Source organism: Cyprinus carpio, chromosome A3 (assembly GCF_018340385.1).
Source record: "Cyprinus carpio isolate SPL01 chromosome A3, ASM1834038v1, whole genome shotgun sequence".
NCBI classification, from domain to species: domain Eukaryota; kingdom Metazoa; phylum Chordata; class Actinopteri; order Cypriniformes; family Cyprinidae; genus Cyprinus; species Cyprinus carpio.
This window is the reverse complement of record NC_056574.1, coordinates 23,021,312-23,035,181: the sequence shown is the minus strand read 5'-3', so window position 1 is coordinate 23,035,181 and position 13,870 is coordinate 23,021,312. Positions and strand designations below refer to the sequence as shown.

Genomic DNA, 13,870 nt, shown 5'->3' with positions numbered 1-13,870 from the left:
GCAGTGGTGAATGACAGATGCCCAGAGAGGTGTGTACCGTGTGTTCAGAGCAGACAGGTGTGTGGGTCTCTATCTGTTTCTCTCACACAGGCCTTTTCAGAAACTCTCAAAGCTGTTTTAACATTGTTAATAAGATTTTACAGAGGCGTTTCAGAGTAAAGGAGAAGACTGCTCACTCTCATCCATGGTTTTCACAAATACTGGAACTCTCTTGATGATGGAGGCCCACTAAGGTCCTACAGACTACTACTCATAGAAAAAAATATTGACCCGTGTCTTGCAAATTAAAGCGACAGTCCTGAACCGATTTAAAACTGCGTAAATGCTAAGGGCTGCAATCCCTCTGATCATACTATCAAAAATCACTCTTATGGAAGGTGCACATAGAAACTGCTTGTCCCTGTTTAGAGGGCCTTCAGACTCTTTCATCATAGGCCCCCTATAAACCACTAAGAGATTACTGAATCTCACTTCATGTTTGCTGAACACAGCCCCTCCTGTACACTTTAGTAAGCAGAAAATGTAATAATAATAAAAAAATCATTACATTAAGTATTATGCTTCACACCGTATTATATTTTGAGAAACTGACACATCATGCCTTTGAATGGCACCCAAATTTATGGTTTATGTAAAAAGAGAGACTGGAGAAAGACAGACAGAATATGTGTGAAAGGGAGGAGAGACGGCCATGTGCAATGTGCTTCTGGAGTGTTTGGAACAGACAAAGACAACAGACTGAGCAAATATTTGAGGCACCGAATGCAAACAGCTGGCAATGCATGGGTAGCCTATCTGTGTAAGGGGGACTGAGAGATGAAGACTTACAGAGGAATAGAGAAAAAGAGAAGGAGAGTATGTGATCGTGGCCCTTTCTGTCACACACTAACAATAAACACATACACCTGCTAGAACTCCAACACTCTCTAATGATATCTCATTATATATATATAAAAAAAATTAAAGCACTTATGAACTATTAATGTAAATCAAAGTTGCATAGATGCATTTTCTAAATGTTCTAATTTCAAATGACAAAGAAAATGTATTAATATGTTCAACAATTTCTAAAAACAGAACAACAGCTCAGTGGGACCAGACTAGTTTAGAAATGCACTGCGTAAGTTGTCCGTAATTTGTAACAATTTGTCCGTTTGATCCAAACATGAAAAAGACACAATCAATCACAATGCAGCCAATTATAACAATTCATTCCATATTCGCACTGTCACACTGCAAAACCATGAAACAGACCTTTTTTTATGACTTCAGTAATGCTTGGTTTTCTGTGTAGAATTATATTATTATATATATTATATAATTATATTTTATCGGATTCTAAATACAATCAGTTTAACATAAGGAGCACCTCTTCAGTCCAATGAGATTTCAGTACAGGCAGGGATACAATACAAAATCTAGTGTCACTTGTTGCAGTTGGATTTAAAAAATGCACTCACTTCTATCACTTGTACTGTCAAACTGGGTTTACACATTTACACACGCAAGCAACATGATGCAGTAAAACTACAACACTCCCATTATAAACAGTTAAGAAACTGAAACTGAGCTACCATTAATTATAACGGAAGCATTTTGATTTTGCAGTGTTATAGTATAGACTTTATTGAATACAGCTAGGCCATACTGAATTTTACACAGATTAAAACAAGGCTGTGAGGGATAGGTTGATAGACTAAGGTCTATCAACTGTAAGCAAACATTTTGTCATTTCTCGATATGTCTTTAGCTAGAGACCTCCACACGTCAGTGCTTTTCTCTACCATTTTTATCAATGTACCACTCATTGGCTCATTGCTTTGTTGTCTGCTCGCTACAACATGTTCAGCTGCAGTGCTGATGTTATGCAATAAGGGCGACAGGAACCCATTGTGTAAGTGTGAGACCCACAGGTTCTCATGAATGTATATGACACATGCTTCCTGCAGTCAGGTTTGAGGTGAATAAAAATAGGCGTGCTTCTCTTCGCTTTCCTCCTGTTTCTGCCAACACCTTCTCCTCCACTGTTCCTGTCTGCTTTCCTCATCTATCACCATCAAAGGCCCAACTTATCTATCTCCTTCTTTCCCTCTCTCTAACCTTCCCTCCCTCTGCCATCCTGTGCTCCATCCATCCATCCGTCCATCCATTCATCCTTCGGCTGATACCGAGCCAGCTCTCCAATTTAATTCCCCATCTGTGGGCTGCTTGAGATATTAGTCCAGAGATGAGATCCGTGACCCTGAATACGGGGGTAGAGGATTCAGTGAGGGAGGGGCAGGATGGCTGGGGCCTCCGTCCCAGGTTGAAGTCACGTCTCTGGGCTTTGCAAAGACAGTGCTGCTTCCCTACCTTGCTGGGTCCCCTCCTGAAGTGGATGGGCTAAATATTTGCCCTCAGACTCATCGCTGTCTGGACATGTCCTCTCTTGCTAAGTGACCGACGTCATCACCTGCCCCCAGCTTCCGAGTCGACATCATCTCCAGCCTGTCTTTACAGAAGCCATGGGTGCTGGCACAGCAACAGCCGGCAGGAGCGGAGGCTAAGAAAAGTTTGAGCACAGCTCAAAAGAGGTAAAAAGAGTTCAATGACCCAAAAAGAGCCAGCTCAAGCATTTCTAACAATCTGTAGGCCTGGGCAACACTCTCACTTGTGTGGAACCATCAGCCCTAAAAATAAAAAATGAATTCTAATAAATAAATAAATAAATAAATAAAATACACCAGCTTATACCTTAATTTTAGCAGACTAAAATACTAAATCTAAAATTAACAAAACCGAATGTTGGAGCAAAAAACTGAACTAAAAACAAAAACTGAAAATAAAAATAAAAAGCTGTTTTAAAACATGCTTCATATGTATGAAAAGCACTATACAAGTAATCTTGACAGTGAAGTATAATTAGAACTATGTATTCAATATAATTTCCATAACTTAATAATTATCTTAATTATGTTATTTCTCTGGTCCACCCTCCCCCGTTTTCCAAAATACAAACTCACATGCTCATATGACTGAGCATTTATCAGAAAAAGACCTGTCAAGCAGCCTTTGTGTTTTTGTGGTGCTGCTTTGGAGAAAGAGAGGAGACGAATCAGAGCTGACAGACAACTCTCGCCGGACCAGAAGCGGTCCGTGCAGCCACCTGAATATTCATCAGATTCATTACCCTTTTTTATTTTCTCTCTAGTCCCTTATTTATCTTGCATTTTCATTGCCTTTATTCCATTAAACATTTCAGAAGGGCTGGATGGGTGAATTGAGGGAGGCGCAAGCACACGCCTACAGGGAAGGACAAGTGTGTATTTACAAGCACCAACACATCCGGATTAATGACACAGTGTCACGATTGCAGGGAGCCAAAGTTGCGGTGAACTTTTTCGCCTCTGAGGGCCAGTTGAGATCTGCCTGCCACACACTCCAACTAATACTCCCAGCCACCTGACCCCAGCATCTCTGTATACAATATGCTGGGGTCAGGTGGCTGAGAGTATTAGTTGGAGTGTGTGGTTATGTATACGCGGTTATGTGTGTGTCCCCGTGTCTGTATCTCTCACAGGTACTTCTGTCATCACCATTTCTATAATCTAAGCTAATTAGGTCCTAATTACTTCCTACCTCCTCTCTATCTTGTTCTTCCGTCCAACCCTTTTTGCTCGACAAAACTAAAGTGCTTCAATTCTTATCCACAGAGCTGTCTACACTACAATTATGCAATGTAGCAGCTTTGTTAATTATAACGGGGACATTCTAGTTTTGTCGCAACGTTTGCTCTCAGCATAGACACTGACTGTGTCTCAATTTGAATACTTAAACGACACACTTTTTGCATTGTGTATCTCTGTCTTCAGCCCCTAGCTGACCCTGAGCAGCTTTTCAGGAAATGTGCTTCAAAATCTTTAAGCCACCAGTGAGTGAGTCAAAGGCTTGATTGCATGTAAACAATGAGTTTGTAATGTAGCAAAATTCATGACTTTCATAAACTTAATTAATCTTCTTTAAACATTTCACAATCAGACATTTAAAAAAGTGACATTACAAAAAGTGATCATGGGATAAGGATTTTCAAAAATAATTTTAATGAGATTGCTGGGGCTTTTTTTTTTCTTCTTTCTTTTTTATGTTTTTATAATTATTATTTGTATATTTTTTACGGTTTGCCGTTTTACCAAGACCAACTGACGAGCAAAACACAACTGAAAACAGCCAACGGAGGGGTCAGCGCAGCGATAAGACAAGATGGCCAAACAATGGGAACTGCTTGCTTTGCTGAGGGAAGACAGCTCTGGAGAATGGAGTGAAACTGAAGATAAGACGCATGTGTCTGAAGAGGACAGAGATAGTGTAGGCCACAGCTGTCACACTGAGAAAGACAGAGGAAGAAAAGTGATAACCTCTGCTCTGTCGTCCACTCCATATGCCACAAAATGGCTACATATGTGACCTTCTGCATCTCTATTGTACTGCTGAGTGTCCTTTATAAAGCCAGAACTTGCACAGCCAACGCACAGACACAACTACAAGAAAACGCACACATGCAAATACAAATAAAAAGCAAATATAGAATCTTCTGCGTGTTTAAATTAATTAAATTTAAGGCATTTTTTGGGACGTTCTAATGCAAATTGTTTACAAAATAATAACGGAATAACATTAAAACCAATGCTTACCTTTTTTCATAAAAAAAAAAATAATAATCAAAAATGTTAAATGAGAAAAGTGGGGCTTTTTTTAAACATCTCACCATTGTAGTCAACTATATGATTTGTAATTAGGGCTGAAAAAAAAATCTAATTTAAATGTACATTTATGCATTTGGCAGGCACTTTTATCCAAAGGGCAATGCATTTAAAGTACACATTTGATCAGTTCTTGCTTTCCATTGAAATCAAACCCATGATCTAGGCGTTGCTGATGCCACGCTCTACAGTTTGAGCTACAGGAACGAAGGAAGGAAGTTTCAGGAATTTAATTTAAAAAAGTTTTAATTTCAATTTATTTGCACATTAATTTGATTTAAGTTAATGAATTCATTAAAGTAATATCTAATCATAACCATTTTATAAGAAGCGCTTCCTATCTTTTAATTTCCAATTTAAAACCTCCACAATCTTTAACAAATTTAACTTTTTATCAGCTTAAATTATAAAACATGACTGTAACACATTTGAATACTTTTTAAGGACACCCTGAAAACAGTCACGCTGATCACGAAGCGGGCCGGAGGTTTGTGTCACATGCAGATGTGTATAGCGGGGATACTGAGAGAGAGGACACAGTATTGGTCCAGAGGGGCTTCAGTGATGGCTGGTGGGAGATAGAGATCTTTGAAAGAGAGACAGAGAGAGCATGAGTGTTTGCCTTTGGACCTGAGCGTGTAGATGCCCACCCGCACGTTCTGCCACAGCCCCTGGCTCTTGTCGCTTTGTATCAAGTCTGCATTCCCTTGATAAAAATAGTGCTTAAAATAGTGGCCCACAGCAAAAAGCAACATCAAGACCCTTTTGCCTGGGAATGGCCTTATCAAGCAATCTTTTACATTTTATCTTTCCACTCTCATGTTTTCTCTGAATCAGTCATATAAACTAAAATCGTATTTGCTGAAAGAGCCTCAAACTTTGTCTTTCAAATCTTAAAAAAAAAAAAACTGTTAGTCTCACAGTGTCTCAACCACATAGGAGAAAACACATGAGCACATTTCTTAGTCGAAAATCAAAATACAGAGGCCACACTCTTCCTTTATGCGTTCAACCTATTTGTTAGTTTGTGTTCACTGGATGAACTTATGCCTTACAAGAATACTGTTAAAGTATGGAGACAGATTAGTCTCAAATATAATTCACGCAAAAAACACGATTCACACATGCCTAGACAATTTCACATGCATGAAACCTAATTCACGTACACACAAAAAAAATTCACGTGCGTGAAAAAAATATATATATATTCACAAAAAGCAATTCACATGCGCAAAATAAAATTATATATTCATAAAATACATTTCACAAATGCAAAACACAATTCGTAGATATACAACTGTGCACAAAAACCTTTGAATGTTTAAAATGTACGAGTGTCTGTACAAATCGTCATTTACTACGAATCCACTCGGATTTGTGTGTGTGTGTTTTTGAGACTTTCCTGGCAGAGCTCTCTTCCCACGTGGGTCTGTCGTACTCTTTAGCCAATCAGATGCGAGCTTACCATTCAACCAATCATATCATAAGCCACTGAGAGTGCATTCAAGGAGCACGATTCTGGGCACCTTTTGCGCAATATGGATTAATTAGAACGGAAATTAAGCCTTTACATCAGTAATCCCATAGACAGTAAAAGAAATGGACACAGCGACCCAATTGGAACTCAATTGAGACAAGTGAAGCCCATTTTTAGCGATTTTTAGAACTTCCGTTTCTGACGCGCAGACTCAAACTAAGCTTGATGACGTCAGCAACCTGTCTGACAGATGTAAATCTTCTAGTAGCTGTGCGTGCAAACTGCCATCGTTAATCTTGCAGAGACGGCGAGCTTGAGCGGGGAGTTCTTTGGCGTGAGTGAGCAGGAGTAAGTATTCTGATTAATTATTTTGTATAGTATTTTAAAATGTAATGCCAGGGCTTCTATGGGCTTCTCTCTTGACGTCTCCCCGATTGCCTGCGAGCTTCTGAATGCACTCTCGCTGGCTTATGATATGATTGGTTGAATGGTAAGCTCGCATCTGATTGGCTAAAGAGTACGACAGGCCCACGTGGGAAGAGAGCTCTGCCAGGAAAGTCTCAAAAACACACACGCACAAATCCGAGTGGATTCGTAGTAAATGACGATTTGTACATTCAGACACTCGTACATTTTAAACATTCAAAGGTTTTTGTGCACAGTTGTATATCTACGAATTGTGTTTTGCATTTGTGAAATGTATTTTATGAATATATAATTTTATTTTGCGCATGTGAATTGCTTTTTGTGAATATATTTTTTTTTCACGCACATGAATTTTTTTTGTGTGTACGTGAATTAGGTTTCATGCATGTGAAATTGTCTACGCATGTGTGAATCGTGTTTTTTGCGTGAATTATATTTGAGACTAATCTGTCTCCATATTAAAGCCCTCACTGGTTACACCACAGAACAAACACTGATACACAAGGGACTTGTAAACACCAATGGACACTTCAAATACAGTCTCCTGGATTTTTAATGAAATATTGATTGAACCTTCACACAAATCTAAAATGTTTGTGTGTTATGTTTTGTATCATGCATCCGGCTTTTATAGCTCTTATAGTATGATGTAGCGGAAATATGAAGCTTACATTCAAGGAAGAAAAACTCCTCAATTTTAGTCCGAGGCCCAAACTGAGAGAAAAAAAAAGTACAGTAATTTGGTGCAGATTTTGTTATTTATATGTTATTTACGTGGCCAAAAAGTAAGATAAAATTCTGATAGTTTGTATGCAAATCAGTGATATTTAAAATCAGTAAACAAACTACTTACAAAGTGACAACTGATATTTATATGTAATTTGTCACAATAATAGGCCTAATCTTCCAATAATATGTCTTAGAAACATAATATTTAAAAGCTTCATAATCAAAACTCTGTCATTTTGATTTTTTGGGGGGCAAAACATACAATTTAATCCAATACAATGATTGAGAGACACATAAATAAATATTCCAAAAAAAAAAAACTTGTATCATATTTGGTACATACATTTTAACATGATTTTACATTCACTGTATACATCTATTAAAGATTTCACAGCAAAAGGACGCGTGTACCATGACCTGGGGTGGACAGTTTTAGAATTCTGGTCTTTTACAAAGAAAAAAAAATAAAAATTATTTAGTCAGAGGGCATGAAGTAAGTAGTAGATTGTGTGCAACAAGTGTTTCAACAAAGTTGAATGTTATTTTAATACAGCAGCATCCGAGAGTCTTGTTACGCTGTAGTAGTAAATTAGCGGCTACTGTCCTCTAGTGGTGAGCTTTGGTTTAAAAATCAACTGTTTTAATATCATGCTGCTGCAAATGACGTGTGCTTTATAAAACAATGCATGTTTAAAGCATGATGCGCTTAAATTATGAGCATAGAAATGAGGTTTTCACACGTACTACACGGCAAACACTTATATGAATACCAAGCTAAATCTAATCTACCCGTGTAAAAAAAAAAAAAAAACACAAATATGACACGTTCTATCGAAATGAAAAGGATGTTTTCATACAGTCTATGATTTTGACCGTTAGTGTAACGTATTTGTGTCTGGCATTCTGCGCGGACATCCCGCCTCGCTATCAGGACCCCAGCCAGGCAAGATGGCGGCGGCCAACCAAATCGCCGGGGAGTTTGAAAACTGGCTGAACGAGCGGTTGGACTCCCTTGAAGTAGACCGAGAAGTTTACGGAGCATATATTCTCGGAGTGCTTCAGGAAGAGGAAAATGATGAAGAGCAAAAGGATGCTCTTCAGGGCATTCTCTCCGCTTTTCTGGTCAGTGCAGGCGCGACACTCGCACGCTCAACTCAGCTGTCAAGACGTTTCACACGAGCGGCTCTGCTGTTATGAACACTTTAACCATTGAAGAGACAAACTCATCGTAAACCCGAAATACATTTATAAATTATAATCTGAATTCCTTAATTGGCTCTTCATTTGAGCAGTTAAAGTGTGAAACTTGATCAAACGGCCGTTGCTGGTTGCCATTCATGTATGTTCATTATTACTATGATTTTTTTACAAATCAAACATAATTGAACACGCGCAACTCATTTTCAGATATGTCATTTTTGTTGTAAATGTAAACAATATTTGATTGTAGGTTTATGTTAGGTGTGTGCAGCAGACTGCAGAGAGAGAAGTTACTGCAACCATCCAAATACAGTCAGGAACATTTAGGCGTGTGTTAGTAAAGAGAGATCTCTTTATTCTCGTAGGAAGAAGACACGCTTGAGGAGGTTTGCCAGCAGATCTTAAAACACTGGACTGAGTGCGGCAGCAGATCTGCAGTCAAGGGAACTCATGGTAAGTGGAGAGCTGAAATTAGAAAAGGTCAATCACAGTGACCCCATCTACCAGTGCAAGTGATCCGAGATGACCTGTTCTAAAAACGCTTGCACTGTGCACTACTGTTCAAAAGTCTGTGGTAAGAAATGAATACTTTTATTCTGCAAGGAAGCATTAAACTGGTCAAACGTGACTGTAATGACATGTATAATGTTACACAAAATAGTTTCAAATAAACCTTTGAACTACTGAAATACCCTTAAAAAGGTATGCGTTTCTAAAATACTAAGCAGCACAACTGTTTCCAGCATTGATAATAATAAGAAGAAGAAGAAGAAGAAGAAATGTTTCTTGAGCAGCCAAGCAGCATATTAGAATGATTTCTGAAGGATCATGTGACTGCTGAAAATCCAGCTTTGTATCACTGGAATACGTTGCATATTAAAATATATTCAAATAAAAAAGTGAATTACAGTTAATGTTGTAATATGTAAATTTTTACTGTATTTTGATTAATTTACTGCAGCCTTGGTGAGCATAAAAGGATTTCAAAAACAATTTTACTTACCCCAAACTGTAATGATAATAATAATTTTTCTCACTTTTTTTGTGTGTAACATAACTTTGGTAGAACCCATTCTTTTCATAATATCCTCTGTGTTGTTTCATAGTACAGCATAATAGTGATTGTAAACATTTTAGATTTTTAAGATAATTTAGTTTTGTTTTTTTTTCACCAATTGTCTTTGGTTTTTCTATTCTCAGATGAGGTTCAGGCGATTGCCAGTTTGATAGAGAAGCAGGCCCAGATTGTGGTCAAACAGAAGGAGGTGTCAGACGAGGCCAAGAAGAGGAAAGAGGTTCTGCTGGCACAGTATGCTCATGTCACAGATGAGGAGGAATATCCTTTTAACACCTATATGTTGTAATGTTGTATTTCTATGATGCTTTGTTGAGAACAAAGCGTCACTGAATCTCTCTCAAGGTCAGGGTCCAGATGATCCAGTGTGAAGCAGTTTCTTTAACATTTGTACTGAAGATGATGAGGAAGAACAAGCCGCAGTAGGGATACCCAGTGAAAAATGTATCCTTTTTTACACCATCGCTCTACTATGCAATAAACACAAGCAGCTGTAGTATGATCTGCATTGATTAGACTAAATATCTGTATCTACATGAACTGTTCCCTTCACTGCCAGCCCCAGCCATGTTCAGAAACACCAATGTCGAGGAAGTTTTGAACCGCCGCAAACAGCAGCGTGACCAGGCCAGAGAGGACGCACAGAAGAAGAAAGAACAAGACAAGATGCAACGAGAGAAAGACAAACTAGCCAAGCAGGAGCGCAAGGACAAAGAAAAGAAACGCACACAGAAGGGAGAGCGCAAGAGATAGAGAGAAAACACAGAGCATGAAAACTTTCGCACACTATACAATACCAAGGTCATTTACCTAGAAGAGAAAAATACAATGAGATCTCAGCAAACAATGTCCCAACTAACAATGTATGCATCCATATCACGTTTTGGGTCCGATATTGCTTATTGAATGATAATGTTGGGTCTATTTAGCTGTTTTCTTGGCTTGTACAAAAATCAAAAACCAGCAAACTGAGTGAGAATTGTCACGACCTATTCATTTATTACCGGTGCTGACTGTTGTGTTACTTATTTAAGGGTAAATATCACACAACCTGTCAAAAACATGTTCAGGTTGCATTTCAACCCAAAAATCATAATTAAAATTTTGGTTAAAAACCATTTCCCCCAATTGTCATTACTGTATTACAAAAATATTTTAATTGTAAATTGAAAATAATGTGGCTATGCAAAATATCTTCATAATCCTAAAACATGCTTCATTTTCTTTTTGGTGTGTGTTGAGTGTGTGTGCGTGTGTTTGTGTGTGTGCGTGTTTCAATATAATAGATGTATTGAAAAGTGACCTGGACATGTTTCCATGAGATTCACTTTTTAACATGTTTAAAAAAGTTAAAAGTGAAATTCACTCTCTAACGTTTACCAGCAGATAACCAACATGCTTGTGTCTAAAAACAGCATAAATCCCCGTCTGATTGCCTTGAGGGACTTTTAAATAACCTGTGAACCTGTGTTTATATGTTTTCCATAGGTTGCTCCTCATTAGCACGCCAGTGATTTTTAACACACAGCTCAAGATATAAAAATATATCTATATTTATTCAGCTCACAAGCTTTTTCAGAAACCAACGGAAGCCTTCTCGTCATGTAGCAATATATGGAGAGGGCTCAGAGACAACCCAAAGACAGAGAAACATAACTGCCAATCAGTGGGTGAGGAGATGAGGGTATGTAGTTTTTAGTTTTTTGCCCTCGGTGGATGTTTCTGTCTAAATTGTGGTTTATTTTTATTGTAGGACAGTGGTGAACCTAAAGTGAGAAGGGTATGTGTATGTGTGCACATATATCAATTGACAACTGTTCATTTGAAGCTGCTACATATTGTGCCAACACCTTGTAGACTGCCTTCTCATACTGTATATTACATTGGGTTGCACTGTAGGCAAACCAGTATCTTTAAACCTTTAGGCCTGGTTTCACAGACAGGGCTTAGGTTAAACCAGGATTAGGCCATAGGTTAATTAGGACATTTAAGTACCTTTTATAAACGTGCCTTAGAAAATAACATTACTTGTGTGCATCTTGAGACAAACAATGGCACTGATATATTTTAAGATATGTCATTGCAAGTTTCTTTCAGTTAAAACAGCCCAGACATGCATTTTAGTCTGGGACTAGGCTTAAGCCTTGTCTGTGAAGCTAGGGGTTCGGGTCTGTTAGCTTGTAAGATCAGGGGTCCTTTCTTCGTACCTTGCTTAATACATCTGAGATGATTTGAAAGATTCCAGATCTAGTAATCATGATAAATGATCTCTGCCTAATTTGGTTCTTCAAACGAATTTGCAGATTTGAATCAAATATCTGGATTAAGTTGTCTGAGATTAGTGTGCATTCTTGTGTTCCCTGAAAAGGGCAGATGTATCGATTCTCGAAACCACGATCAGCAGTGCAGCGATTGGCTGGCAGCAAGACAGCAATGAAAAAACATTTAATTAAAAAAGACACCTGACAAAAACTAGACAAAATTCTGGACCTTTATAAGGAAACAGCCAAGTGAACAAAACTACATTTAATGGTATAATAGATAAATGAAATGTGCAGGGTTTTTTTTTTTTTTTTTTTTTTTTACATGATTCCCAATTATTTATTCATGTTTTCTAGTATTTGTACAGGCTTTACATTTTCATTTCAGTGTTTTAATTAGCAATTCATTTAATTTTATCTTTGAAGCAGATTTGTTACGTGACAGCATTAATGAAAGTTTCTTAAGGGTCAAGATCAAGTTGCCTGCGCTCCATCAAGCCCCTCCCATAATAACTGTCAGGACTCAAATTAATGCAAGACTAAGACTCCATTAAAATTCTAAAGTAATTATTGCACCACAAATACATTTTTCAAAAAGTAAACATTGCTATGTCTATACTGTTATAGATGATGACTACACAACATTATAATATTTTTTTTAATTATTGTAAATTACTGTCCCTGGATCAGTAGGGTGCTCTTCTAATAAAGTAGCAGTGGCTGGGACAGATTTTAAGTATCAGTTTTCCTTACAAAGATGCGATCTGTTTACGTGAAATCAGCCTGCTCCCGAGCAGGTTTAAACTTAAGGAGCTGTTGCTATGACAGCAACTCTGGGATAAGCTTTGAAGAACCAACCAATCCAAGATCATGCCAAATCATCAACGATCAAATGCAGCTTACTGAGTTAGTGACGTACAAAGAATGGGCCCCAGGTGATTGAGACATTCTTTTATCAGAGCCACAATATTTAACATTTTGTACTCAAAAATATCCTGAAATTGGTACAATAAGTTGTGTAAATTAATGTGTTCACTCTTGACTAATATAACACATAGTTCTGCCTTGGTGTCATGTGTAGGTTTTCTACTACAGCCACAAGGTGCAGTTCTGAAAATTGATGTTGTAAGGCAAATGGTAGATGTTTTTTTTTGTTTTGTTTTTTTATCCTACAGACTCAGTTTGATTTAAAGGGATCTTCAGAAGCTATACTTTGCTTGTAAATGCTGGGTGTCACTGCCGATTGCTGAAGAAGTTATAATTTCTCAATGAATCTTCTATTATTATGCAATAAGAGATCTGATTCTTAAACACTGATGACTGGTGAAACTGTTTTTATCTATCCAAACACTGCTTTGCTTACCTCTGATGGTTTTCTTTACATCAACACAACTTAAATGTCAAATCTTGGCCATAGTCAGGTGTCAAACTTGAAAAATATCCAAATGATTTTATAATGGAAATTATCTTGCAAGTTACACTCTTCAGTTTGTATTTATTCTGTTAAGCCTCAACTGCTTGATATCAGTGGGCATTTAAGGAAAAATGATATTTGCTGGGTAAATGTTTAGGATTTTGAGAACTGAATGAGAGTGAGGAATTTGTTTACAAATGGTTTTCATAACTCAGCCAACGAACTGTTTTTGGCAAGTTGATCACAACACTGTTCTTTTAAAACACACTATTGTAAGTGAACAGTCAAATTCACTGCAGCTTTACTGAATGATTTTACAAGTGGTTTCATTTTATACAGACTGTGATCTGCATTTTTTGTTTAATTAGATCATTGATTAGCATTGTATTTTGAATCAATGTTTAATTAAATAAACAGTAGTTTTATGCACCACTCTGCGAGTTCTTGTGTTAGTTTAATTGTTAAACTTGAACAAAAGCATAAGCAAAGAAACAAAAGCAATATGAGTACACGTCACGAACTATATCAGTCTAGCTTTTTCTAATAGCG

General features: G+C 37.5%; 1 protein-coding gene across 1 annotated transcript; it reads left to right on the top strand.

Annotated features, from left to right (window-relative positions):
* Positions 1-8,278: 8,278 nt before the first annotated feature.
* On the top strand, positions 8,279-12,080 carry LOC109064041 (coiled-coil domain-containing protein 43-like). Its single transcript, XM_019081055.2, has 5 exons — positions 8,279-8,493; positions 8,937-9,024; positions 9,772-9,907; positions 10,041-10,090; positions 10,212-12,080. Exons 1-5 carry the CDS (start codon positions 8,320-8,322, stop codon positions 10,397-10,399), a joined length of 636 nt encoding a protein of 211 aa, XP_018936600.1. The 5' UTR covers positions 8,279-8,319; the 3' UTR covers positions 10,400-12,080.
* The last annotated feature ends 1,790 nt before the right edge of the window (positions 12,081-13,870 follow it).

Bases quoted from the DNA above. Each gene is read 5' to 3' on its own strand.
- LOC109064041 (XM_019081055.2), top strand. From the start codon at position 8,320: ATGGCGGCGGCCAACCAAATCGCCGGGGAGTTTGAAAACTGGCTGAAC. The intron at 8,494-8,936 runs GTCAGTGCAGGC...TTATTCTCGTAG, and splicing joins GCATTCTCTCCGCTTTTCTG to GAAGAAGACACGCTTGAGGA. The intron at 9,908-10,040 runs ATATCCTTTTAA...TAACATTTGTAC, and splicing joins CATGTCACAGATGAGGAGGA to TGAAGATGATGAGGAAGAAC.